Source organism: Camelus ferus, chromosome 18 (genome assembly GCF_009834535.1).
Source record: "Camelus ferus isolate YT-003-E chromosome 18, BCGSAC_Cfer_1.0, whole genome shotgun sequence".
NCBI lineage: Eukaryota > Metazoa > Chordata > Mammalia > Artiodactyla > Camelidae > Camelus > Camelus ferus.
This window is the reverse complement of record NC_045713.1, coordinates 18,291,741-18,315,607: the sequence shown is the minus strand read 5'-3', so window position 1 is coordinate 18,315,607 and position 23,867 is coordinate 18,291,741. Positions and strand designations below refer to the sequence as shown.

At 55.6% G+C, this 23,867-nt stretch overlaps 2 protein-coding genes across 6 annotated transcripts; one reads left to right on the top strand and one right to left on the bottom strand.

Annotated features, from left to right (window-relative positions):
- Positions 1 to 17: 17 nt before the first annotated feature.
- Positions 18 to 3,911, top strand: HSD3B7 (hydroxy-delta-5-steroid dehydrogenase, 3 beta- and steroid delta-isomerase 7). Of its 3 annotated transcripts, XM_014556561.2 has the most exons (8): positions 480 to 525; positions 629 to 690; positions 886 to 1,057; positions 1,277 to 1,432; positions 1,738 to 1,846; positions 1,925 to 2,024; positions 2,215 to 2,377; positions 2,862 to 3,911. In XM_014556561.2, the coding sequence occupies exons 3-8, from the start codon at positions 892 to 894 to the stop codon at positions 3,275 to 3,277; spliced, it is 1,110 nt and encodes a 369-aa protein (XP_014412047.1). In that variant the 5' UTR covers positions 480 to 525; positions 629 to 690; positions 886 to 891; the 3' UTR covers positions 3,278 to 3,911. The 3 variants fall into 3 exon arrangements, with proteins under 3 accessions (XP_006181556.2, XP_014412048.1, XP_014412047.1); XM_006181494.3 differs by lacking the exon at positions 629 to 690 and having other exon boundaries at positions 18 to 525; XM_014556562.2 differs by lacking the exons at positions 629 to 690; positions 2,215 to 2,377 and having other exon boundaries at positions 18 to 525; positions 2,862 to 3,049.
- STX1B (syntaxin 1B) lies at positions 997 to 22,224 on the bottom strand. Of its 3 annotated transcripts, XR_004312683.1 has the most exons (11): positions 21,935 to 22,224; positions 13,780 to 13,854; positions 13,482 to 13,581; positions 13,316 to 13,390; positions 10,652 to 10,725; positions 10,163 to 10,271; positions 9,897 to 9,970; positions 7,873 to 8,010; positions 7,662 to 7,772; positions 7,027 to 7,408; positions 4,020 to 6,465 (listed from the first exon to the last, which is right to left on the bottom strand). XR_004312683.1 is itself a non-coding variant. In XM_032460419.1 (10 exons), the coding sequence occupies exons 1-10, from the start codon at positions 21,962 to 21,964 to the stop codon at positions 1,110 to 1,112; spliced, it is 789 nt and encodes a 262-aa protein (XP_032316310.1). In that variant the 5' UTR covers positions 21,965 to 22,223; the 3' UTR covers positions 997 to 1,109. The 3 variants fall into 3 exon arrangements, 2 of the variants coding, with proteins under 2 accessions (XP_032316310.1, XP_006181557.1); XM_032460419.1 differs by lacking the exons at positions 4,020 to 6,465; positions 7,027 to 7,408 and adding an exon at positions 997 to 1,112 and having other exon boundaries at positions 21,935 to 22,223; XM_006181495.2 differs by having other exon boundaries at positions 4,020 to 7,408.
- Positions 22,225 to 23,867: the final 1,643 nt, after the last annotated feature.

Here is a 23,867-nt window from a genome sequence, read left to right as displayed (position 1 = left end):
TGGGCAAGAGCCCAGACCTGCAGACTCGGCCTCCATCACTCCCGGCCATCTGATAGGCTGGAACAGCCATCCAGAAATCCCCTGCCAAGGCCAGCCAGAGCAGGGCCAAGGTCAGGCCTCCTTTCCCTTCCCAGAACCACAGCTGCTGCTGGGCTTCTGGCCTCCTGGGAACTCCAGCAAGAGGGAAAGACTGACGTCATGTACTGGGAGTGAGGTCACCCTGCCTGCTCCAACCTGCAGCTGAAACCCCTTCTCGGCGCCCACCCAGCAGGTTTTGCCTTCCCCATCCCCCTTCCCCAAGTTCTTCGCTGGAACCAGATGCCAGTGCAGCGCAGAGTAGCCACCAGAGGGTGCCCTGTGGCAAGAGAGTGGGGGCTGGAGAGGTGGAGGCTGGGCTGCTCTCTGTTCCTGGAATGGGCCAGGAGGGAGGAGGAGCAAGCGGAAGGGGATGGTGTATTGCTGGCCTGCTGGCCCAGGGGACGAGAGAAGACGGCCAGTTTGGGCACCCTCAGACGGTGGCTGCAGGTAGGCAGAGGTGATGCCAGGGTCCAGGGGTCCTTTCCCCCAGTCCCAGCCCTTCCTACCCTCCTACCCTGTCTCTCCAGCTCCCTTGTTCTTTTTGTTTCAGAATCTCCCCTCCACCTCAAACCCTGAGCCTTTCCAGCAGGCCGAGCCCTCCCCCTTGTCTTGGTAACTGCAGTTGGCAGGGTCAGAGGGCAGGTAGCCTGCTGCGCCCACAGCTTCAGCCTCTGTAAACAGCTCTGGCCCCTGTGTCCCTGCTCCATTCCACTAAGCCAGAGGCCCCTTCTAGGAGTAACAGGTGGGCTGCTGCCGCTGGGGCAGGGGTGGCAGGCAGCCCAGTTGAGCCAGGGTCTCTTTCCCCAGCCGGGCATGGCAGACTCTGCACAGGCCCAGAAGCTGGTGTACCTGGTCACAGGTGGCTGTGGCTTCCTGGGGGAGCATGTGGTCCGCATGCTGCTGCAGCAGGAACCCCGGCTCTGTGAGCTGCGCATCTTTGACCTCCACCTGGATCCCTGGCTGGAGGAGCTGAAGACAGGTGACTGGTGGGGACTGAGTCGGGGAGGATTGGGTGGAGGGTGTGGATCCCTTCACTGTGGTGGAAAAGATGATGCCTGTTATGTTCTCCAGTGCAAATGGATGGGAATGGATGAGTCACATTGGGAACATGTGGCTCCTGAGGGTGTGGGCTAAACCCAGCAGCTGTCCAGAGGCCTCAGCTCTGATAATGCTTCTGGTGGCCCCTACCTGCTCCCAGGGCCCGTGCAGGTGACTGCCATCCAGGGGGACGTGACCCAGGCCCATGAGGTGGCAGCAGCTGTGGCTGGAGCCCATGTGGTCATCCACACAGCTGGGCTGGTGGACGTGTTCGGGAGAGCCAGTCCTGAGACCATCCATGAGGTCAACGTGCAGGGTGAGACGCTCCCCACCTGTTCTGACCAACTACTCAGTACTCCCTGGCACATGGCCTGATCCTGGCTATTTGTCCCCTGCCCTCTCTTTGACCCTGACCTCTGATTCTCCTTTGACAAGCTGGCCTGTGGACACTCCTGCCCCTGTCATGACAGGCCAGCCCTCACTGACCTGCTATGGTTTTCCCTGGGTCTGGGGAAGGAAGGCACATGCCTTCATAGCTTTGGGATAGGGAGGGGAAAGATGCAGAGCGGGAGGAAGCTTCAGCTTGGACAGTTCCACCCCCTCACCCAACACCTCCCCCAGGCACACAAAATGTGATTGAGGCTTGTGTACAGAGTGGAACACGCTTCCTGGTCTACACAAGCAGCATGGAAGTTGTGGGGCCCAACGTCAAAGGCCAGCCCTTCTACAGGTGAGCTGAGGTTTCCCCCAATACTCCAAGGGCCCCATCTCGCCTCAGCATTAAGACTCTTCCCTCTCTCTCCACTAGGGGAAATGAGAATACCCCATATGAAGCAGCACACAGACACCCCTATCCTTGCAGCAAGGCCCTAGCTGAGCGGCTGGTCCTAGAAGCCAACGGAAGGAAGGTGAGGCCGGGGAAGATGAAATGTAGGAGACGGGGTGGAAAGGACTGCCAGGCAGAGGTAGAGCTGGGGCCTGCGGGCTCCTCTGCCTCCTGCCCTGGGCACTTCCCTTCCATCTCCAGCTTGAGGAGGCCAGGGCAGAGGGCAGGCCCGGGGGCCCTAGGTCTCAGCAGTGCTTGCCTTTTGCCCCCAGGTCCGAGGGGGGCTGCCCCTAGTGACATGTGCCCTGCGTCCCACCGGCATCTACGGTGAAGGCCACCAGATCATGAGGGACTTCTACCATCAGGGCCTGCGCCTAGGCGGTCGGCTCTTCCGGGCCATCCCAGCCTCTGTGGAGCACGGCCGGGTCTACGTGGGTGAGGCCCGGGCTAGGCAGTGCGGGAGGCTCAGAACGGGGCAGGACCTATGTGGTTCGGGGAGGGGGGGTTGTTGTGTACTCTGGCTAAAAAAGGATGGTCTATAGTTGGGCCAGAGCAACCTATGATATGCGGACATTGTCTGCACAGGAAACAGGACCCATGCAAACTGCGAAGGCTGACATAAAAAATATGTCATGGGCTGAGGAAAGGATTTCAGTTATGGGAACAGCATCTTCTCAGGAGAGGAGATGGGGAGCATCTGCCCAGGAGCAAAAGGACTGGCATCCACACAGGCTGGCCCAGGGGGACAAGTGACTACAGGGGCCTGGGAGGGGCCTTCACCAGGGCCTGTAGTCATACGGGCAGCACCTACATGGACCCAAAGAGGGGTAGCTTGTCCTTGCGCCAGCCTGGGAGCGAGCAGCATCACACGGTGACAAGGGCACTCGGGCATATCCTGCCCTGCTCCCCTCCCCCACAGGCAACGTGGCCTGGATGCACGTGCTGGTGGCCCGGGAGCTAGAGCATCGAGCTGCACTGATGGGTGGCCAGGTCTACTTCTGCTATGACAACTCCCCCTACAAGAGCTACGAGGACTTCAACATGGAGTTCCTGGGCCCCTGTGGACTGCGGCTGGTGGGCGCCCGCCCGCTATTGCCCTACTGGCTGCTGGTGCTTCTGGCTGCTCTCAATGCCCTGCTGCAGTGGCTGCTGCGGCCGCTGCTGCTCTACGCGCCCCTGCTCAACCCCTACACGCTGGCTGTGGCCAACACCACCTTCACCGTCAGCACCGACAAGGCTCAGCGCCATTTTGGCTACGAGCCCCTGTTCTCCTGGGAGGAGAGCCGGACCCGCACCATCCGCTGGGTACAGGCCATGGAGGGCTCAGCCCAGTGACGGTGGAGCTGGGGCCTGGAGCCCAGCATAGCACATTCATCCAGAGCCCTCAGACCCTGGATGGGGAGGGAAGGCTGCATTCTAGAGCTGGAGGAGGGGTCTGGTGCCAGACTGGCTGTTCTAGGGCTCTCCACATTTTAATCCAGTGAGCCTTGAGTCTCTGACCTGACCCCCCTAAGATCTAGGGCAGGGCTTGGTGGCAGGCATACTTTCACTCTCAACCCAGGCCTGGCGGCAGGTTGGCGAGGGTCTGATTCCCTTGATGCTCAACAGCCCCACCCCATTTCTGGCTTTTCAAGCAGAACATGAGTGGGTAGAAGTTCCACAGGCCTCATGCTGGCCTTCTGATGTCCCCATGTGATTCTCAGTCCTGGATTCAGAGTGAAGATGCTTCCTGGTTCCTCCTACCACCTCTGTCCATCCTTGGGGGTCATATTCCCCCTATTTAAAAACATGTATTGCCTTTAGACACTTATCTTTTGATTCTCTTCAATGAAGCCCGAGGAAACCTGTTTACTTTCACTTCTTCCCACTCCTCTACCTGAATCAGCGCCTGCAGTATCGTTAGATCTCTGCCCACAGATGCCCCAGTAATGCTGTACCTGCCAAGCCCCGCATTAAAACTCTTCTCCAAGCCTGTGTCCATCCTCCTGTCCAGCTCCCCCACCCACCACCCACCACATCCCTCTCCCCACGGCGCCAGTCCCGGGTCGGGGACAGAAGGAAGTGAGCACACAGCATGCCCGCTGTTGGATTGGTTGCTATTTCTCCCGTCCCACGGGGCCCAACCCGGCCCGGGATAGGGGTGGGGGGCTCTGGGGACAGGACATGCAGGGTGGGGGGCGGGGCAGAATTTTTCTGTGTTTTATCCATTTGCAACTTGGTCACCAATAAAGAGAAATGGGACTCTGAGGGCTAACAGGAGAGGGTGGCCTGGCTCTGGGCCCCCAGCCAGGCCCCAGGAGTCCTGTCCCCTCTAGGGAGGAGAGGGAAAGAGCTCTAGAAACCAACGGAGAAACAGAAGGGGCAGGGGCTCATGTCAGCAAACACGGCTATATCACGTGACACGCCAGCGACACAAACACACGCCAACGCACATGACTGCACAGCAGGCGGGATTGGGGGGAGGGAGCCGGGGGCCACCCATCTTGTCCTCTGCGGGGCAGGCTGGGGGTGCGGGGCAGGGTGAATGCATAGAACACATCATGTACACACGCTCAAGGCGTGGCAAGAGCGTGCATCAACCCACAGGCACATGGGATGGACACGCAGTGTGCTTCGTGAGAGGCAGGGCAAGGGAGGAAGGGGAAGGGGAAGCACGGAGCCCTGGCCAAGCCCGGGACCACCTGCGGGGCACACAGGGGCTTGATGGTTGTAGGTGCGTGGCGGGTGGGCAGCACACACTTGTCTGAGAACGTGTGAAAGACACCAGCCCCCAGACAACATTCCAGGACACACACAGACACAGCAGCCAACAAGCAAACACATCGTATGATGTGTGGGACTTATAGAAGCTGAGGCAGAACAGACCCTCAGGGATTCTCTGGTCCAACTGAGACCCAGAGATGGACAGCTACAGGCCTAAAATCACTCAAGGAGGCAACAGCATCACTCCAGCCATGGCTCCACCCTTCTCCTTGTGGCCCCAAGGCTGTGGGAGTTCCGGAAACACCTGGCCTGAAAGGGTATCCTGCCTGGGCAGCAGGAAGGAAAAAGGGTGGGGTTGGGGGGTGCTGGGGCCTGCTCTGACGTCCCCAAAGAAGCCTGAGTGGGAGCAGGAGGGCTGCAGTCAGACACGGGGGCAAATTTCCAGCCCTGACGAAGGGCATTCTGGGAATGGACAGGCAGGCTCCCCTCCTCAGGAGAGCCTACCTTAGGGGTTACATACATGTATTGGCCACACACAGGCAGGGCCCAGCCAGGCAGGGCAGAGGCTGGCTAGCTGAGCTGTGGGGAAGGCGGGGGATTATGTTCTGAAAGTCACATTTGCACTGTCTTTCTCTCATTCACACACACACATGCTTCACATGAAGAGGGACCTGGGACCCTCCAGGAGATGATCTGCACTCACACCAAAGTCCTCCATCCTGTGCACACGTATGCCTGACCCCAGGGCAGGGTGCATTCCTGTACTTGCATGTTCAATCCTGCACATGTGGGTCCACGTTCCTGGGCCAATAGACTGAAAGGCTTCTAACACTGTCCTTTGCCTGACTACCTCCCCCCAGCCACCAAATGCACAAACCTACCCATGCACGTGTTGTCTACACAGCGAGGGAGCAGCTGACCCCTTCCTCACCATCAGAAACCCAGGCCTGTGTCCCACCTTCAGTCTCACCCTGCTGGGGAACAGCTATTGCCAGTATTTCAGCAGGAGCCTGGGCCCTAGGACGCAGCCCACTCCAGCACGTCTGAAATAAACAGTTCCCCAAACCCAAGGTCCCTGAGGCAGAGCCCAGAGTATCAGATGGGGTGGTGGGGACCATCACTGGCCTCTCCCAGTTCTGAAGTTACTGCTCAAGAATGCCCTCATTTCCAATCTGCCTGGGGCAGCCTTAAACATTTCCCCTTATCAGTAACTTGCCCGCAAAAAGCCCTCCCAGGAGGCATCCATGTGCAGGCCTGTACCCACACCCTGCGGGGTGAGCATGCGCCTTGCTCCTCCTTCATGTGTGTGCCTGGGTGTGGCCTCGGCCACCGTGGCAGGTAGGAGCACACAAAGGTGTCCCAGCTTCCACAGGGGCAGGCCTACCCTCTGGCAGAGACAGAGGAAAATAAGCATCTGGGCATGTGTGCACAGGGGCTCAGACCACACAGGGCAGAAAGCTCCGTGGCACAATTGTTGACGTAGCAGTGTGTGGCCACTCTAGATAGTGGTCAGCAGCTCTGGGGAGAGACGGAGGGGACAAATAATCTGGAGAAACAAACCTGGCTGGGGTACTCGTCCTTACAGGTAAATGAGTATGTGCATATCCTATACAGGGGGCAGAAACACACAACGTACAAGTCCTACACACACACAGATCGGTGCAGGTGTACTCGAGATAGCACAGAAACATACATTTCTGTGCCCACCCCAGACAGGTGTCCAGTGCACAACGAGCGCTGCCTCAGGAGAAGACTTACTGACACGCCAGGCACATCCTCGAGACACACACACACACACACACACACACACACACACACGCCTCTCGCATCACCTGCTGGGAAATACACATGGACATACAGGCCAAGCCAGTTATTCACACAAGTGTGCTTCCACTCGCCGTGGCTGAACTCCACACGCACACACATGCGCTCCCCAGGACACACGCCGGCCGCGGGGATGACTAAGCCAGAAGGGTTTGTTCTACATTGCACTAAGGTGTCCTCCGTGGCCTGTGAGGACTTGGGCCCACCTGGATCCTCTGGGAAAGTGAGTGTGAGCATCTATACACTCACAACCTGCCCCACTTGGCAGCAGACACGGGGTAGGGGGGTGGGTGTCATGGGAGGAAGGGCTGTTGCAGTGGATTTAAACACTCAAACACAAAAATTCCATCTACACAAACTGTCCACAGATCTGTGGCCACACCCACACACAGACGTATACACACACACACCACTATTCACAGAAGACAGAGCGGGGCTTGGTGGGCTGCTGTGTTACACCTGGCCACAGTCTACACAACAACCCAGGTGAAGGAGGAAAGCTCAGACAACACACAGACTTGAGGTGGGGGTCAGGAAGAGTGACTTGGTGCTTCTACACACACACACACACACACACACACACACGCTGGGGTGTCCACACGTCTCGAGCATGTGCCGGCGGCATGCATGTTGGTGTGCATGTGTGATCACGCCTGCTGCTATCTACGTGCGGGGGCGAGGGTGGTCCATGGCGGGGGAGGTCCAGGGACTCCAGGGTCTGATAGGGGAGGTGAAGGGGGGGGCTGCCTGGGTCTGTCTTGAGGGTGAGCCTGGAGCAGGGGATGGAGTGAAGGGATGGTGGGGGTATTGCTCCCAATGTGGTGGGGGAAGGGTCTGGGAGGGACAGGGGTGGGGGGCCTACAAGCCCAGCGTCCCCCCAATGGATGACGCCAAGACCACCCCCAGCACCACACAGCAAATGATGATCATGATTTTCTTCTGCAGGCAGGAAGGGCGACAGGGAGGGAAGAGAGAGACAGAGACAGAAAGAGACAGACACACCGACAGACAGATGGGGGAGGAGGGTGTGAGGAAAAAGAAGAGGGGAGAGAAAACAGAAAAAGGAAGAGGTCAGAATGTGAGATAAGGCCTCTCACGGGATTTCATCACTCACCTCAGCCCTGGCCTGAGCCCAGCCCCGCCCGCTCGGCTCCAGCCCACCTGCTCCGCAGGCCCGCCCGCCCCGGCTCACCCTCCGGGCCTTGCTCTGATATTTCACAGCTTTCTTGGTGTCGGACACGGCTCGCTCCACGTAGTCCACGGAATGTTCCACGTTGTACTCAATGCGGTCGATCATTTCGCCCTGCAGAGGAGATGTGCCCAGGATGGGGTGAGGGCTGGACTGGAAGAGGGGGTCCTGGGGACCTGGGCGGGGCCCCCGAGTGCTGGGGCAGAGGCGGTACCTGGCTCTCCACGAGCATGGCCATGTCCACAAACATGTCGTGCAGCTCGCGGATGCTGGTTTCCAGTTTGATGATCTCGTTGTGCCTCGTCTCGATCTCGTTCAATGCCTGCTTCGTCATCTGTGAGTCCATTTTGATCTAGGGCGATGGGGGCAGGGAGAGAGCTGCAGACCACCCTTTGCTCCCAGAAGAATTTAGATTCTGCAGCCAGTGTCAGGGTTCGAATCTGGCTGGCATCTACTAGCTGTAACCACGGGCAAATTACTTAACCTCTCTGGGCTTCAGTTTCCCCACGTGGAAAATGTGGATACTAACAATGTCCACCTGGTTGTGTGAAGATTGAGTGAATGTGTGTAGATTAGACTAGTACCTGGCACACAGGAAGCAGAGAAGTTTGCTAAACTACGAGAAGTAAAACTTGTCCTGGGCCCACCATCTTGGCCCAGGGCTGCCTCTGCCACACACAGCAGAGAAACCCTGGGAAGGGAGACAGGGGGCCTGAACCCCCACCAGTATTGGGAGCCGCCATCTGGTCAAAGACAGGATAACAGAAGGGGACACAGCAAAGGGAGAGGATTGAGCAGAAAAGGAAGCCCACAGGAGAAGGCAGTGTACCCACAAATCTCCTGGATCCCCCATGACATGGGTCAGGGAGAAATAATAAGGAAATACATGGCAGCCCTCAGGAATCAGTGAAAGGGAGGCTCCAACCCACAATCAGGTACCTCTTTCCCACAAAAGCCAGACCACTTACTTTCCAAACCACTCACTGTTTAGACCACATCAAGCCACTCTTCTACTCTAAAACCTTCCAGGGCTCCCCGCTACCCACAGGCTACATACCTGGACCTTAGCAGTCAAGGCCCTGTCTCCCTTTCTGTCCTTATCTCCCCAAATCATAAAACAGTCCAAATCATCCAGTGGCTCTTGGGCAAGTGGTCCACTCGCCCTGTCTTTGTCCAGTCTGTCCCCTTTGTCTGGAATGTCCTTTTGCCCACCTCCCCATGTCCAAATGCTCCTTGTCTCTTAAGGCACACAGCTCAATTCCCCCAGGACGCCTTCCCTGACTCTAGAAGTTACTACCTTAGGGCCTGGCTGCATCTTGTTCAGCACTCAGGCAGGATACCAACCACCCTGCATTGTGATGATGGATTTCCATTGCAATGATGGTGAGTTAATTGGCAAGGGTCAGCTGTATCCCCTTAGAACCACTCACCAGGCTTCCCTCCATTCTCAGACAGAGAGATAGACGGAGACAGCCTGGGCAGAACTGTTTGGGAGGGCGCCAGCCTAACTGGCCCATTATCAATTTGCTCAAAGCTAATTTAACAAAGATCAGTTCTCTAAATAACAGTTCGCTGAAAACTGCTAGACAGTCACTGAACATACTTTAATCCTGGTCTAGAAACCATAACCAGAGTCATTCTGCCACCAGAGCAGAAAGACAGAACTAGTCAGGCCAGGGCAAAAGTCAGTGAAGAGAAAGAAGAACTACGGTTGGGGAAAGCCCATCTATTTCACATACAAGATGACAAGGGCAGGGCAGGGTGCAAAACTTCAGCAAAACTAAAAGTGTTTTTGTTTTCAAATCTTCAAAATGTAGGCAAATTAGTCATTTGGTGAAATGACTCGTTTCAGTAGAGAATATTGTATCTTAGTGCTGAAGAGTCCTGAATGGCGCTGCCCGTGGCTGTGTGACTTCGGCAAGTAACTTAATCTCTTTGGGTCAGATTTCCTCATCTGGGAAATGCGGCTCCCTCAAAGGCTTGACGTGAGGCCTAAATGAGTTTAGCAGGTAAATGTAAATATGTACTGTGCTTAGAACAGTGCCTGACACCCTCCTGTTTGCCATTTTTTATAAGGGTACCTTCCTGCTCTGCCCGCATGGAATTCCCCAGTTCTGGGTCCAGACCTTTGAGGGCTTGTTATTCCAGGGCGGACTTAGGACCTTGAGTTCAGCCCAAGCTTGGGGAAGAGAGGCAAATGCTTTCCAAAAACAGCCCCCACCCCCATGCGGGGCTCACATCATCCGTGAAGATGGCCAACTTCCCACTCTCCAGCATGTCTTCCAGTTCTTCGTTGGTCGTGGTCCTTCCGGCTGTTGAGAGAAAGGACTCCCTGCTCAGGGACTGGACCAACCTGGGTGCCTAAAGTGGTGGGATGTGGCAGGGACCTGGGAGCCCACCCTCCCGTCCAGCCCCAGGCCAGGCGTCCCCTCCATGGAGAAGAAGGGTCTGGAAGGAGTACGGGGCGGGTCTCAGGAGTTTGGGGGGAGGGGTGTCACACGCACTGATCTCCAGCTGCCGCTGGATCCGGTCCTTGCAGCGGTCCCGGTACTTGGACTGGGTCGCGTTATATTCAGTCATTACTTCCACGAACTTCCGGGAGAGTGTGGAGTGCTAGGGTCGGGGTACAGACACATCAGGAGGCAGGGAAAAGAGACCGTGGAGGGATGTAGTGGGCAGGAGGGACTGAGTTAGCCTACGGCCCCTTCTTCAGCTTGTGCCACGATCCCAACCCCTCACAAGTGTGCAGTCCCATACCCCCAGGCCCTTATCCTACGCCCAAATCAGCCAAGGCCCGGCTAGGACACTGAGATGTGGCCGGGTTCCACCCTCCACTGTAGCCCTGTCCAAAGCCCCCACTCAAAGCCCCGCTCCTGTCCAGGCTCCTCCTTAGCTGTGCCCCACGTTTGTGCCCGCTCTGCCCTGCCCACCCCCAAAAGACAGGGCTTCTGGTCCCGGTCCGACCCCGATGGTGCCTGACCTCTGCCTCCTACCTGGGTCTTGCGGATGCGCAGGTCTGCAGAGGAACGATTCAGTCCCTCCTCCTGTTCAATGCTTTGCTCGATCGCTGTGGGAGAGAGGATGCAATGAAGGGTGGGGGACCCGAGGCATGTGGGGCGGGGGTCTGGGACGTAGGAAGGGTTGACACCCCGAGGCAAGTACCAGGCCCATGAACCGATGTTACACCCAGGGGACGGCAGACAGCAGACTCCAGGAATGGTGGGGCGGGGTGAGGGGGACGCGGTCAGCAGGTAAAGGGACTATTTGAGGAGATCTGGAAGGCAGGTAGGAAGGGAGATTGAGGGTCAGTCGGTACCGGACAGAAGGGGGCTAGGTGGAAGGATTGGGTCTTGGAAAGTCCCACAGCCATAACTCCTTCCCAACCACCCAGTTCATATCCCCAACATGTGGGGTACTCTCTACTTCCTACAGCCTCTGGAAAGGAGCAGGAACCCACCCTGGGATTTTTCTGGTGGAAGGCAAGAACTTTCAGGTGGGTAAGGTTCTAGTGGACACCCTTTCCTTGGAAAATTCTGTAGTAAGTGGATGGATGTTCCAACAGAGAAAATTGCTCTCCCACCCTACCTTACAAGGTGATCCCTGTCCCAGGAATTCCCATGTCTAGAGGATGTTCTGGAAAAGCACACAGCTTAACTGGGATTCCTGCTTCTAGATCATGCACTACCCACACTTCTTCAGATTAAAAAAAAAAAAAAAAAAAAAGAGCTTGAGGATAAGATCTACTGTGCCCGGAAAATGCAGCAGGGATGAATCACCAGGCCCTCTCAGCCCTGGAAGGGCCTCCAGGCTGTTCCTGAGAACATTGCTTCTCCATTCTGCTGGCAGCGGTGGAGGTGTGGGGCTCGCTGGCACCCCAACGCTCCCCTGCCAGCAATGGTGGGCCAGTGATTGAGTGACAGCTCTGGCCCTGCTGCTACTGGATAAGCCCAGGAACACACACCCAGGGATGTCAGAATCTCTGGCCAGACTGGGACCCTATTGTCAGACTTGGGGCTGGGGCCAAGCCCTGGAGGAAGGGATCCTTGACAGGGTCTGGTTGACTTCTTACAGCAGTCCTGGGAGTTCAGCCCATGTTTCAGACTAGAAACTTAGATGGAAATGGGTAAAACAACTCATTCAGGGTCATGCACAAAGCGAGAGCTCGGGGCACCACCTCGCTGGAGGAAGATAGGGAAGCCAGTCTTGTCTCTTTCTCTGGAGCTCAGCTTCTCTACGCCATTGCCGCTTTTCCTAGCTTCTTTCTTGGTATATTCCCAGACTCTAAACCATACAGCCCTCCTCAGGGGCTTTTTCCCCCGTTACATAATTTATATATATTTCTTTAATGGAGGTACTGGGGATTGAACCCAGGACCTGCTAAGCATGTGCTCTACCACTGAGCTACACCCACCACCCCCTCTCAGGGTCAGAGAGTGTTAAGGTCGGGGCTCCACGGGCTCAAAGAAATCACTGAGCCCAGGGATCTTTAAATGGTGTTCCATGGAATCCTGCTTCTGAGACTGAACCTCAGGGGCTGTTGCCTGGAGTGAAGAGGAGGCCAGGCAGGTAGGACCCGGTCTCCCAACCCCAGTTCAACCAGAACAGCCTGACTTTTATGTGTTCTATATATTGGAATTTTGGGTAAGATTTCACTTGGGGAAAAAAAAGATTTTCCTACTGAAGGAAAAAAAAAAAAAAGCCAGCTTTGAAGTCACTTCAGTTCTTACTGTACGGATGAGGAAGCTGAGGATAGGGACTTGTCCGGGATGAGTTGATGATGGAAGTGGACTCCCTCTGCCTGGATTAATGTGTTCCCAGTTTAGATCATTCTGCTTTCCAGCACACTCTCCTGAGTGCAAAGGGCTTACAGATCAGCACCGGAGGCTCACACATGGCCTCCTGTTGAGTCCAGAAGGGCCTGGAGTCCCCGTCCTCAACTCCCTGGACCAAGGTTATTATGCTCAAGGCCAGGCATCTGACATGACTCCTTTTCCCCAAAGCCCAGCAATGTTTCTCAGACAGAGTAGATGCTCGGCAAATGTTTTCTGATGCAGAATTACCATGAGCATACAATTAGCATCATGGTAACACTGCTAGTCCCCTGGCACCAGCAGACAGGGAGGTTCCCAACCCACAATGCTTTGGGGGAAGGTGGTTATTACCAGCACCCAAGTCCTTAAATTAGAGTGAATACATGAGCATTTGGCAAGTCCCTCCTGAAAGCTTGCCAGCCCCTGATGTCAGCCACACAGTCCAATCTGTCCTGAGCTAAGGATACCAATTCAGAAGCATTTGCTGAGCCCACCTACTGGGTGCTTAGCGCTATGCCCAGCACCTGTTCTGGAGAAACAAGGCCTCTGTGAAACTACAGCCACCTGGAAGACTGTATTTTCCTTGGTGGACCTTCACGCTGATGGAACCAGCAGAGCTCAGATGCAGTTCGGACGGAAAGCTTCCTCTCCCTCATTTTCCTGTCATGTACATATCTTTCTCTGAGGAATCTGAAGCAAGTTGGGAAATCTTGGGTTTTATACTTTCTCACTGTTCAGGAATCTGGCTCCTGGAAGTTTGGAGATATTTCTCATAGAAAGGCCTGTTTAGTCCAATGGAGCGCAGATTTTTTTTTCCCTCCTCAGTCAGGGAATGGCATTCCTCACCTTTCAACTTGGATCGAACCTTGTTGGCCGTCTTCTTGATGTCTGCGGTGAGGTCCTCCAGCTCCTGTTTGGTCTCTGAGGGGAGGGTCAAGGCAAGTGAGACGCCTGGCTGGGACCCCAGAACCCCTCTCCCCTCAGCCCACGGCCGCCCAGCAGCAACACTTACTCTCATCTGGGTTGGGGGCAGCCAGGATGGCACTGTGTTGCTTTTTCACTTGCTCCACATCCTCTGACAGCTTCTCGATGCAGCCCCGGATCTCTTCCACCTGGGGCAGCAAATCGGCTATACCCAGCCAAGTCGTCGGGCCAGACAAAGGGATTCAGGGGGCTCAGTCAGGGTTCAGGGAAATGGGCCAGACCCAGAGGGGTTGGTAAAAGGCCAAGGGGATGGAGGAGAAGAGATTGGGTGGGGGTGGGGGAGCCAGGGAGTAGGATGTTGTTGGCTGGGGGTCAGGTTCTGTTACCTGTTCAAAGAACTCATCCATGAAGTGGTCCCGATCCACATGGACCACCTCCTCCTCATCATCGCTGTCTTTCGCCTGGAAGGAAAGGAAGGCAGCGTCTGTGAGCAGTCCTCATGCTCCTAGCTCTAGGCTCGGAGCAGGGGTCCTGGGAGGGGTCACATGCAGGGGGCCAGAGCATCAAGCAGTTAGAACGAATACTGGATATCTCGGGCACAGGGTCCCAGAGGCTGGGTTGCTGACGGCCCAAAGGACACCTTGAAGGGAATTAGCCAAAGACACACTTTCAGGGGTAGAAGTGATCGTGTGAGTGCAGTCACCCTAGAGGCGGGTGGCGCTCTGGACAGCTGCTTGAACCAAGCAGTGTGCAAGTATTTCGATACTGTCACAACCAGCCAAATGTCAGACTCACAGTAACTGGCTTGAGGCTGCAAGAAGGGGTCTGGAATGGAGCGCCAGGAGCCTGACCCCCTCCACCATCCCCCTGCCACTCCTGCTGGGCCTCACTTGGCCCCCTTCTCTTCCCCTCCAGCCTCCAAGCTGACTAGCCGACTAGCCCGACCCTGTACAAGGTCACTTCACTGCCAGCGGCAGGCGCCAAGTTAAGCAAGCACAGTCAGGCCCGGGGAGGGCTGGATGAGAAACACAGGCAGCACCCCGCCCTCCCTCCTCCCACCCACTTTCAGCCCCCCACCCCGCCCGAAGACTCTCCTCTGTATATTCACTTGCTTTCATCCAGCCTCTTCCAATTTCACACCCACCTACTCTCACTTGCTTGGATTTCCCAGTTGCAACCTGCAGCTGCTCAGCCCTCCACCCCCGGGGCTCAGAGACACAAAGGGATTTACCCACCCTCACCGCCACCGCCGCCACCAGACAGACCAGTGACATAGACAGAAGGGCTGACACCCAAGGCACACAGAAATAGGCCCACTGACACCCACACGGAGACACACTGCTTTGCTGACATTCACCCGCACACAGACCCACCGCAAAGCTGCCTGCTGACACAGGTGGACACACAGAGGTGCACCTGCCCCCCGGGGACATTCGGGAGGGCCCTCTGGGGCTGTTCTCCCAGCCTCTCTGAGCCTCAGGTTTGCACACTCACTCGGAGCTGGGAAAGAGGGAAGTGGGGCAGGGAGGGCTCCCCCGTGCTCCACACTCCGACTCAAGATCCTTCTTAGCTCAGGACAGGAGTCTGAGGGCAAAAGCTGAGCGCATCAAGCTTAATTACATCGGGAGCCCTAATCAGCATCAAAGGAAGTTTAAACAGAGTTCACCCTGATTTCCAGAAAAAAACCAAACCTAGCCAAAACTCAGGCAGAATCTCACAATCAGAGCCTGCATGAGATCCAGACAGGATCCAAACAGCGTCTACTGGTGGGGTTGCCAGTTGGGATCTAAAGAGAAGAGCTCACATGGGACCTCGACAGGGTCCGAGCAGATCGCAGACAGGGCCTGACAAAAACCAGACAGCTCAGACCCAACCAGACTCAGTGCAGACAGATCACAGACAGCTCAGATCGAACCGAGACAGAGCCAGATGGGACCTAGATGTGATCTAGACAGCCAGGTGACTTGGAATCAGAGGGCCCCGACAGCACTGGGGAGAGCTGCAAGCCCAGAGATGTCCAGCTGGACCCTCTCGAAGGCACCCCAACTCCCTCACTGAGCCCCTCTCAGATGGACCCCAGGGGTCCTCCCCACAGGTGATGCACCCCGCACCAAGTTGGGTTCATGCTCAGCACTTACATTTAATCTCCAAATATCTCCCAGGAAAGGGAGGCTCCTCCATCTCTGTCCACAGTTGCCCCCAGAAGGAGGGGTGACCCCAGGGGGTGCTTGGGGGTCCTGATGAGATTTCTGGCTTCTCAAGCCTCCACCTGACCCGGAACTACACCAATAGACCTTGTCTCCAAAAGGCTCTGGGATGCTTGGCTCATCTCCAAGGACCCACCAGCCTCTCATGATGTTTCATCCTCAAAAGCCAGCTGCCCGACCAGGTCCCCTTCTCCTAGAGCCAAAAGCCATTCCTCTGTCCCTTCTCTGCAAGCACTCGGCCCTCAGCCCAGCTGCCCACATGTTGTGGGGCCTCTCACTGGCCCAGGTGTCTGGGAAATTTCCTGTTCTCTTTCCCTTCCCCACGCTGTCTTTAAAGACTTCCTGAAGTCTCACTTCTTTCTCTCTCCTGGGGTCCCAGGACCAGATCCCTGTCTCTGCCCTGAAGCATCCTTGGCTGCCTGTTTACTTGCCCTTGAGAGAGGAAGAAAGGTAGAGGGCCTGAGGATGACTTATTTGGCATAATGATTACAGACATCTGAGAGCTAGAATCTACTACAGTTTACAAACACTTCTACGTCTATAATCCCTTCTGATCCTTGAGAAGAGATGTCCCCATTTCACAGACGAGGGAACAGGAGGTCAGAGGGGGAAGAGGAAAGGGACTTGCTGAAGGCACCCAGGCTGACGGGAGCTGGGAAAGCAGAGGCGTCTAAGACATGCCTCCTCCCATAGCCCTTTCTGAAGCTTGAGACCAGGCAGCCTCCTACCAGCAAAGCTGCCACCAGCGATTTCCCCTCTCAGGTCCCCTCCAGACAAGGCCCAATCCCAGAGATGCTCTGCGCCTTTGAAAACCTCGCAAAGTACGAGCATTTGAAAGCACCTTTGGCGTAGGTCTTGCATTCTTTTTATCTCATTTAATCTTCATTAAACTCTGTAACGGTCATTGGTCAACATAATTATAATTATGGCGAACATTTGCATAGCATTTTATAACTTGCTGGGTAGGGTTCAATGCATACCACATTCATTGATCCATTTCGTTCTTACAATAGCCCCCTTTTAAAAATGGGGAGACTAAGTCACAAAGAGGTTAAAGAGCTTGCACAGGTCAGCAGCTAGAAGGCCACACACCTTCTTCCTTCTGAGACTCAGTCTCTGCATTTGCTGAATAGCAATAAAGTCCCTAACTGGTGGGCAGGAGGAGGCAATGAGACCAGGCTGGAAAAACGCCTGATGCTGTCAGAGAGAATAAGTGCTCGGTGAGGGCTGACTATTACCCGGTGGCCCTACCATGTTACAGATGAGGAAACAGGCTCAGAGAGGTTGCCTGACCTGCCTAAGGCTGCACAGCAAATAAGGCCAGAGGTGGGACCTAAACTATCCAGTGCTAAATCTCAGGCTCTTCCCCTCCTGTCCCTTTATTCCTTCCTGGCCCCCAAAGAGTTCGCTCTGCTTTGTCCTCAGTACCACTGAACTCCAGCAGCCAGGACGGAAAACTACTAAGAGATGCCAGGCTGTAGGAAGAGCCCAGACCGGAAGGCAGGCATTTCAGCCTCCATTTGACTTGCTGTGTGATTCTAGGCAAATCTCAGCCCCTCTCTGGGCCCCGGTTTCTCTGTGAAATGAGGGGCCCTCCCTGCTCTGAGGTGTGAGTGTTTAAATGTGCACAGCCTCCATTTCCGAAAGGAGTCGGCCAGCCTGAAAGAAAGCAGACTCCCTCCAACAAGATGATCAAATGTGCCCCCATCCACCTCATGGACGGCTCAAGCCTGTTTCCTCATGTGCAAAGTGAAGACAATAAGAATTATGTACACTTGACACATGGTCCTAATGACCGGGAGTTGGGCCCTGTTACAAGTGCCTCGCATTTCTTGTTTAATCCTATGGCCACTCCATGAAGTCGATACCATTCTTATTTCCATTTGACAGATGAGGCAGAGAGAGATTCAGTCATTTGCCCGAGATCATACAGCTGACGGTGTGCTGACAGGGCAGAGCCTGGCTAGAGACCCAGGTACTCTGCTCTTTATGGCTCACCAACTCCTCAAGCGTTTGACAGGATTAAATGTGAGAGTGCCTCCGCCCTGGCAACCTTCTGGAACTGTCCTGGGGAGAGGGGTTATCAGATCTAAGCCTCTAGCTTCAATCTTTCTCCATGAGGGACACCAAGGGCACTCATGTGTGTGTCGGTGGTGGGGAGACAACAGGGACAGATGCGTGGATGGGAGGAGAGGGGCAATGTGAGCCAGTAAGTCCACCAAAGAGACAACCAGAGGGTGATTAAAACAGAGGTGGAAGCGGGGGAGGGTATAGCTCAGTGTTAGAGCACATGCTTAGCATGCACAATGTCCTGGGTTCAATTCCCAGTAAATTATTGAATAAAAAAAAAAAAACCTAGAGGTGGAAAGAGACTGAAACTGGATGATAGAAAAGTCAGAGTGTGTCTGTGTGTGCATGTAAACACACATGTATGCCCAAGCACACAACACACATGTGCTCACACCTGCTTCTCAGAGATACAAGCATCCTTTGATCTAGAGGCAGCAGTCTCTCTCCACCGCACCCCCCTGCTTCAGTCCATCTGTCTCCCTGACCTGGACCTCGGCTTGCTCCCAGCATCCAGCCCAGCCTTCCACCCCAACCTCTCTCCTCCGCCTTCCCCGCCTTCCCCACCTACTCCCTTCCTCATCCTCCCTCTGCCCCACCGAGTTCTTCATTCACCTAACAAATATGTGTGATCTCTGTCAAGTTCTCTTCTGAGTGCTGCTGAGAATACAGTGATGAACAAGACAGGGAGAGGGCCTTCCTTCCAGGGGCTGACATTCCAGGGGAGGGAGACAGACAGTGCAAAACGAACAAGACAACTTCAGTTGGTGCTACATAGCAGGAGGGAGATGAAGGAGGAGATGTGATAGAGAGAAGAAGGCATCGGGGGTGGTGCTCGACTGGCCGGTCAGGGAGGACCTTGCATTCAGAGGGTCCAGCAAGTGCCAAGGCCCTCAGGCAGGGTGAGCTTGGTGTGTTCGAGTGGCAGAAACAAGCCCGCGCAGCTGGGGTACAGCACTCCATCACCCAGGGTTCTCTTGATCCCTGCCCACTCTCTTGAACCCTGGGCTACTTTTCCCTTCTGTTACATCAGGTCTGCATTTCCAAAGCACCTACTGTGCCCCAATACCTAAGTGCTATACGTTGGACCCAGCCCCTGCCCTCAGGGTGCATGATTTGTCCTAGAACAGCTCCCATTTCCACCTGCCCTCAAATTCCAGCCTCTCTCACCTCAGGCCTCCCCCTCGCCCATTTCCCAATCTCCCCATCCAGCCCCCACACCCCCTCCCACCCCACAGCTGCCTCACGGGCTCCAGCCCACAATGCGTCCCCTCTCCCCGCAACCTTCCTCTCCACCTCACTTGCTCTCCCTCTACCCCTCTTCAGCCCCATCCCTGGCCCCACTCCTTGGACCCTGGGACAACCATCCAGCTCATTAACTCCCTGCCACAGCCTCTGCTCCAGCCCAGCGCCGAAGGTGCTTGGTAAACTGGAAACAGAAAACCCTGGTTCCACCCTGGCTCTGCCATTAATAGCTGTATGACCTTGGGCAAGTCAGGTTCCCGCCCTGGCCTTCAGTTTAGTCCAAAATAAATCAGGGGTCACATCCTGTCCATCTCAGGGGGCTGATGTGAGGCTCAAGAGAAATGAACAAGTCCGCTGTGGAATAACAAATGCTCACGGAGCATTGCTGTGCACTCGGCCTCCTTCTAGGCGCTTCTGGCATCATTTCAGTCCTCAGGACAAGCCTCCAAAGCAGGACCCATTATTACTCCTACTTTACACATGAAGAACATGAGGACCAGAAAGGTTAAGCAACTTACCCAAGGTCACACAGGAAGTGACAAAGCTAGGATTTGAATCCAGACAGTCTGACTCCCAAATCTGTGCCCTTGACTGCTATGTGATGAACAGACCTAAGAACCCCTTGGGACCTCAAAAGTACTGTTGAAAAAGATAATCAGGCCCCCGGGCTGACATCCCCTCCCATCACTGCCCTTCCATCCCTCTCTGCCTCTCCAAGACCCCTTTCCCAGGCCTCCCACACCCTGCTGAGTCCCTCTGCCTCCCAGCCTCCTCGTTCTCAACTCTGGTTGGGTGACCCTTGCACTCCTGGCACCTGGCAGCCTTTTTCCACCCCATACGTGCCCTCCCAAATCTCCAGTTTCCCTGAACCATGACTAACATCAGAGCCATCAGCAGGCACCCAGCCCCCTTCATCCCTCCACACCACCTCCCACCTCCCCCACCGGCTGCCCCCAGCAGGCAGGATTCCTCACCCTGAGCAGGAGGGTCCCTGACCCACTCCAACGAAGGCCCCATGCCCGGCCTTGCTTGCACTCCTGCCTTTGCCTTTTCCCTCCCCCGCTTCTCATCACACAGAAATTCCACCACCACCTCACCTCAACCCACTCTCTACTTCTCTGGGTTTTAGAGCCATGGCATAGTCTTGGCGGCAGCGGATCTGGGTTCAAACCTGGACTCCTCACTTCCTAGCTGTGTGATTTTGGTCAAGTTTTAACTACCCTGGGCCTCAGTTTCCTTCACTATAAAATGAAGTAGTCTCTCAGCCTACCTACCTGACCAGGTAAGGGTCTAATGAGACTTCGGATAGCAGCCTGCTTTGGATGAAAATGGCATCATGAGAGAAGGGCAGTTTAGAGCATCCGTGCTGAAGCCAGCCTGCCAGACTGCCTTTAATTAGCTCTGTGACTTCAGTCAAGTTACTTAACCTCTCTGGGCCTCAGTTTCCTTACCTATAAAGTGGGGGAATAGTAGTACCAGTCTCCTAGGGTTGCTGTGAGTGAACGAATACATATAAAACACTTAGAACAGTGTCTGGCACACGTGTGTTGGGTATTTTTGTAAGTGTCGTTTTCCTGATGCCTGTGTATTTAGTAAAAGTTTAATTAAAAAAACGAAATCTTCAACATTCCCGCCCTCAATCACTAGTTCCTCCTTCCTTCCCACATGCTAGCCCATCCCTCCCAGAGACAACAGTCACTGGCCTCCAAGCCCCTTCCTCTTGTCTTTTGTAACCTGGTTCCCCACCCCCAAATCCCAGGGACTCCCCAAAGACAGAGATTCCCCCCCCCCAGTGTTGAGACTGGTCTTTCAAAGACTAAAAAAGTGGAGACACATGTCAACTTGGTAGACGGGAAACCCAGATTCCAGTCTGATCCTCCCACCCACTTGCGTGGTGACCTTGAGCAAGTTCCTGCCCATCTCAGAACCTCAGTTTCCTCATCTGTCAAATGGGATAACAACCACCAGGGTAATGACCCACAGGCATCTGGTCAAGTGCATTAGGCCACATCAGCTGGGGCTAGGATTTTATTAACATAACACCACAGGCTCTGAGCACACAGCAGGCTGTCAGCTCTGCCTCCTTGGGCCCCAGGTCATTTCTCCCACCCCTCCAGCATCCTTCCACAGAAACCCCAGAAACCACTCTTATCAGGCCCCCACTCCCCAGCCTCTCCAAATGGCAGCCTTCACTGCAGACACCAGTGCCACCCTCCTCCCCCGTCACCCAAACACAACTAACTGCCTGGCTGGACTCCTGGAGCCAGGCCTCTTCCGGCCTGCAGACCAGGGGCTCCTGTCAGCCTGCCCCTGACCGTGCAGGGTGCCCCAGTTCCCCCCAGCAGAGCACAGTCCATGTCATACAACCCAATTCCGTGGCCCTGTGTGTGAACCTCCTCTCGGTCTCCTCCACAGCCCCATCTCCCACCTCTGGGATCACCCTATCTCAGGCCCTGGCCCTCTGGCTGTCTCCTGAGACCACCCCTTCCCACTGGGTCTCTGAGAGATGCCCCCTCCCCATGGAGAGCAACACACACACACACACACACACACACACACACTTCATTCACTGCCAGGTGTTGGCATTTCAGTCCCAACCTGTCCTTCCCCACACCATCTCCCAAATCTGGGTCCCACTAGGCTCAGCCTGGCCCAGTAGCTCACATCCTCCTAATTCGCAAATCTGCCCAGCGGATGACAGTACCCTCCAATTCTCTCCTCACACTTACTCTCTCCCATCCCCAAGTTAGACCCTAGGGCCCTCCCGGGAATGTGGGGTGTCCAGGGCCCCTGGGACCTCTCCTGCCCCCTTGTGTCTTAATGGCCTCCCACCCTTTCTAGCCCCTGTCCCTAAAATGCAGGTTCACTGGAGACATCAGGTGCCTTCACATGTTGGGGTGCCCCTGCCACCAACCTCCAGTCAGCTTTTGCCCCCATGTCCCAGCACCTCCTCCACTTCATCCCCATGCGCTCCCCAAATATTGGGGTCCCGCCCCCCCATTTCTTCCACCCCCAAGCTCACACTCCGCAGCTCTTGAGTCCGATCCTTCATCCTGCGACGGCTCCTCCTCCTCCTCCTCCTGTTTCTCCTGCCTCTGCTGCTGCTCCCTGCCTCCTGCCTCGGTGCTGGAGGCTGGAGTCTGGGGGCGCCGGGGGGCACCGGTGCCGTTGGAGGGGGCCCGCGGGAGGGAGCGGGGCCGGGGGCGACGGGCCGAGGGCCGGGCAGGGGCAGGGGCCTGGGCCGGGCTCGGCTCTGCCGGGGCTGCGGTGGCGATGCGGCTGCGGCACAGGCTTGGATGGAGGGATGCGGGAGCTGAAGCGCGGGGGAGGGGGGCGGAGGGAGGTAAGGAGGAAGGGAGGGAGGGGGGAACCGGGAGGGGGCGGGGAGCAGGGGGCATGCGCAGCGCCCCGGGCTGGGGGCGCCTGGGGGTTGTAGTCCGGGGAGGGGGACCCAGGAGGGAGGGGGACTGGAGAGGCCTAGAGCTGGGTGGGGAAGGGCAGGGCCAGAGAAGCAGGGAGAGTTGCGGAGAGACAGAGGAGATGCGGCTGGAGGCACAGAGATGCTGGTGCGGGGTGGGGGTGGCGGTGGAATGGTAGAAAGAAGGGGTAAGGGAATGAACTAAGGAAATATCCCGAGGAGAGGTGCTGTGGATCCCTTTACACCAGGAGATATAGATAGATTTTATATTTTGTGTTTGAGAGTATCTGTGTGAGTCTGTGCACGACCACCTCTGTGTGTGGGTCTCTGCAGGAGGCTCTTTGGACACTAGAAATAGCAAAAGTGACCCTCTTTTGTGATGCAAGGAATCAGCCAAGTCTGGCTGAGAAGGCCATGGAGCTTGTTTTTTAACACAGCCTTCCCCACTCTCAGTGTGAGGGTCCCTGGACAGCATGGGTCTCAGAGCTCTGCTCCTCTGCCTCCAGAGACAGGGTGCTCACCACCTCCGGAGACCTCCTGGCCTATCTTTCCATGGCTCTGACTTAAAACAGAATTCGTCCTGATTGGGAGGGGAGTTCTGGTACCCCTGAGGGTCCAATTTCTCTGCATCCCTTTCCTTAATGTCCACCCCTCCTCTCCCCATCTCCACGTCTTAACATCACATCAACTCCTCTACCCCTGCCATGGGGGCTTTGGCCTCCAACAGGCCTTGAACCTGCTTTTGCCAAGTTACCCAATGACCTCTTCTATGCCAAATCCATCGAGCACTCGTCCGGCCTTATCCTCCATGATCTTGCAGCGATATGTGACCCTGATGACCTCTCTTCTTGAAATCCTCCTCTCCTTGGCTCCCACCTGACTCCTGTCTCCCATTCCTTCCCTCTCCAAACTCTGAATGTCATCAGCCAGCCTCCTTCCAGACCCCCTCCTTTCTCACATTCCCTCAGCGTCAGGGTTTCCTGGACCCCATCCCGGGTTCTCTTCTTTCTTTATCCTCTCACCTCCCTGGGTTCAGCTGTGCATACGTTCAATAGCCACATCTATACCTGCAAGCCAGGTCCTGCTCCTACTATGTGCCCAAGCACTGAGCTGGGTCCCAAGAACAGAGACAAACGATGCAATCAGAGACATGGGGATCCATCGCTGCCGTGAGTGAGCGGGGCTTTGACGTTGACCTCCAAGACTGTGGTGGCCTCGTTTCCCCCCAAAGTGCCCCTTCTGTGCTTTCCATCAGAGGTGGCATGTTCCTCCACCCAGTCACCCAAAGCAGACAGAAAGCTGTCCTTGGTTCTCTCCCCCATCCAATTAATGCTACCATGCTCTGAGCATCCACCAATTCCCAGGTGCTTCACTGAGTAGCTCCCATAATCCTCCCAACCTCACAGCAGCTACTGTTATTATCCCAAGTGTCCAGATCAGGAAACAGACTTGGCCTGCTTAAACAAAGTAAAGGTCAGGGCTGGGACTCTTGCCTGCATCTTTTGATTAGAAAGCCCATTCTTATAAAACCACAATG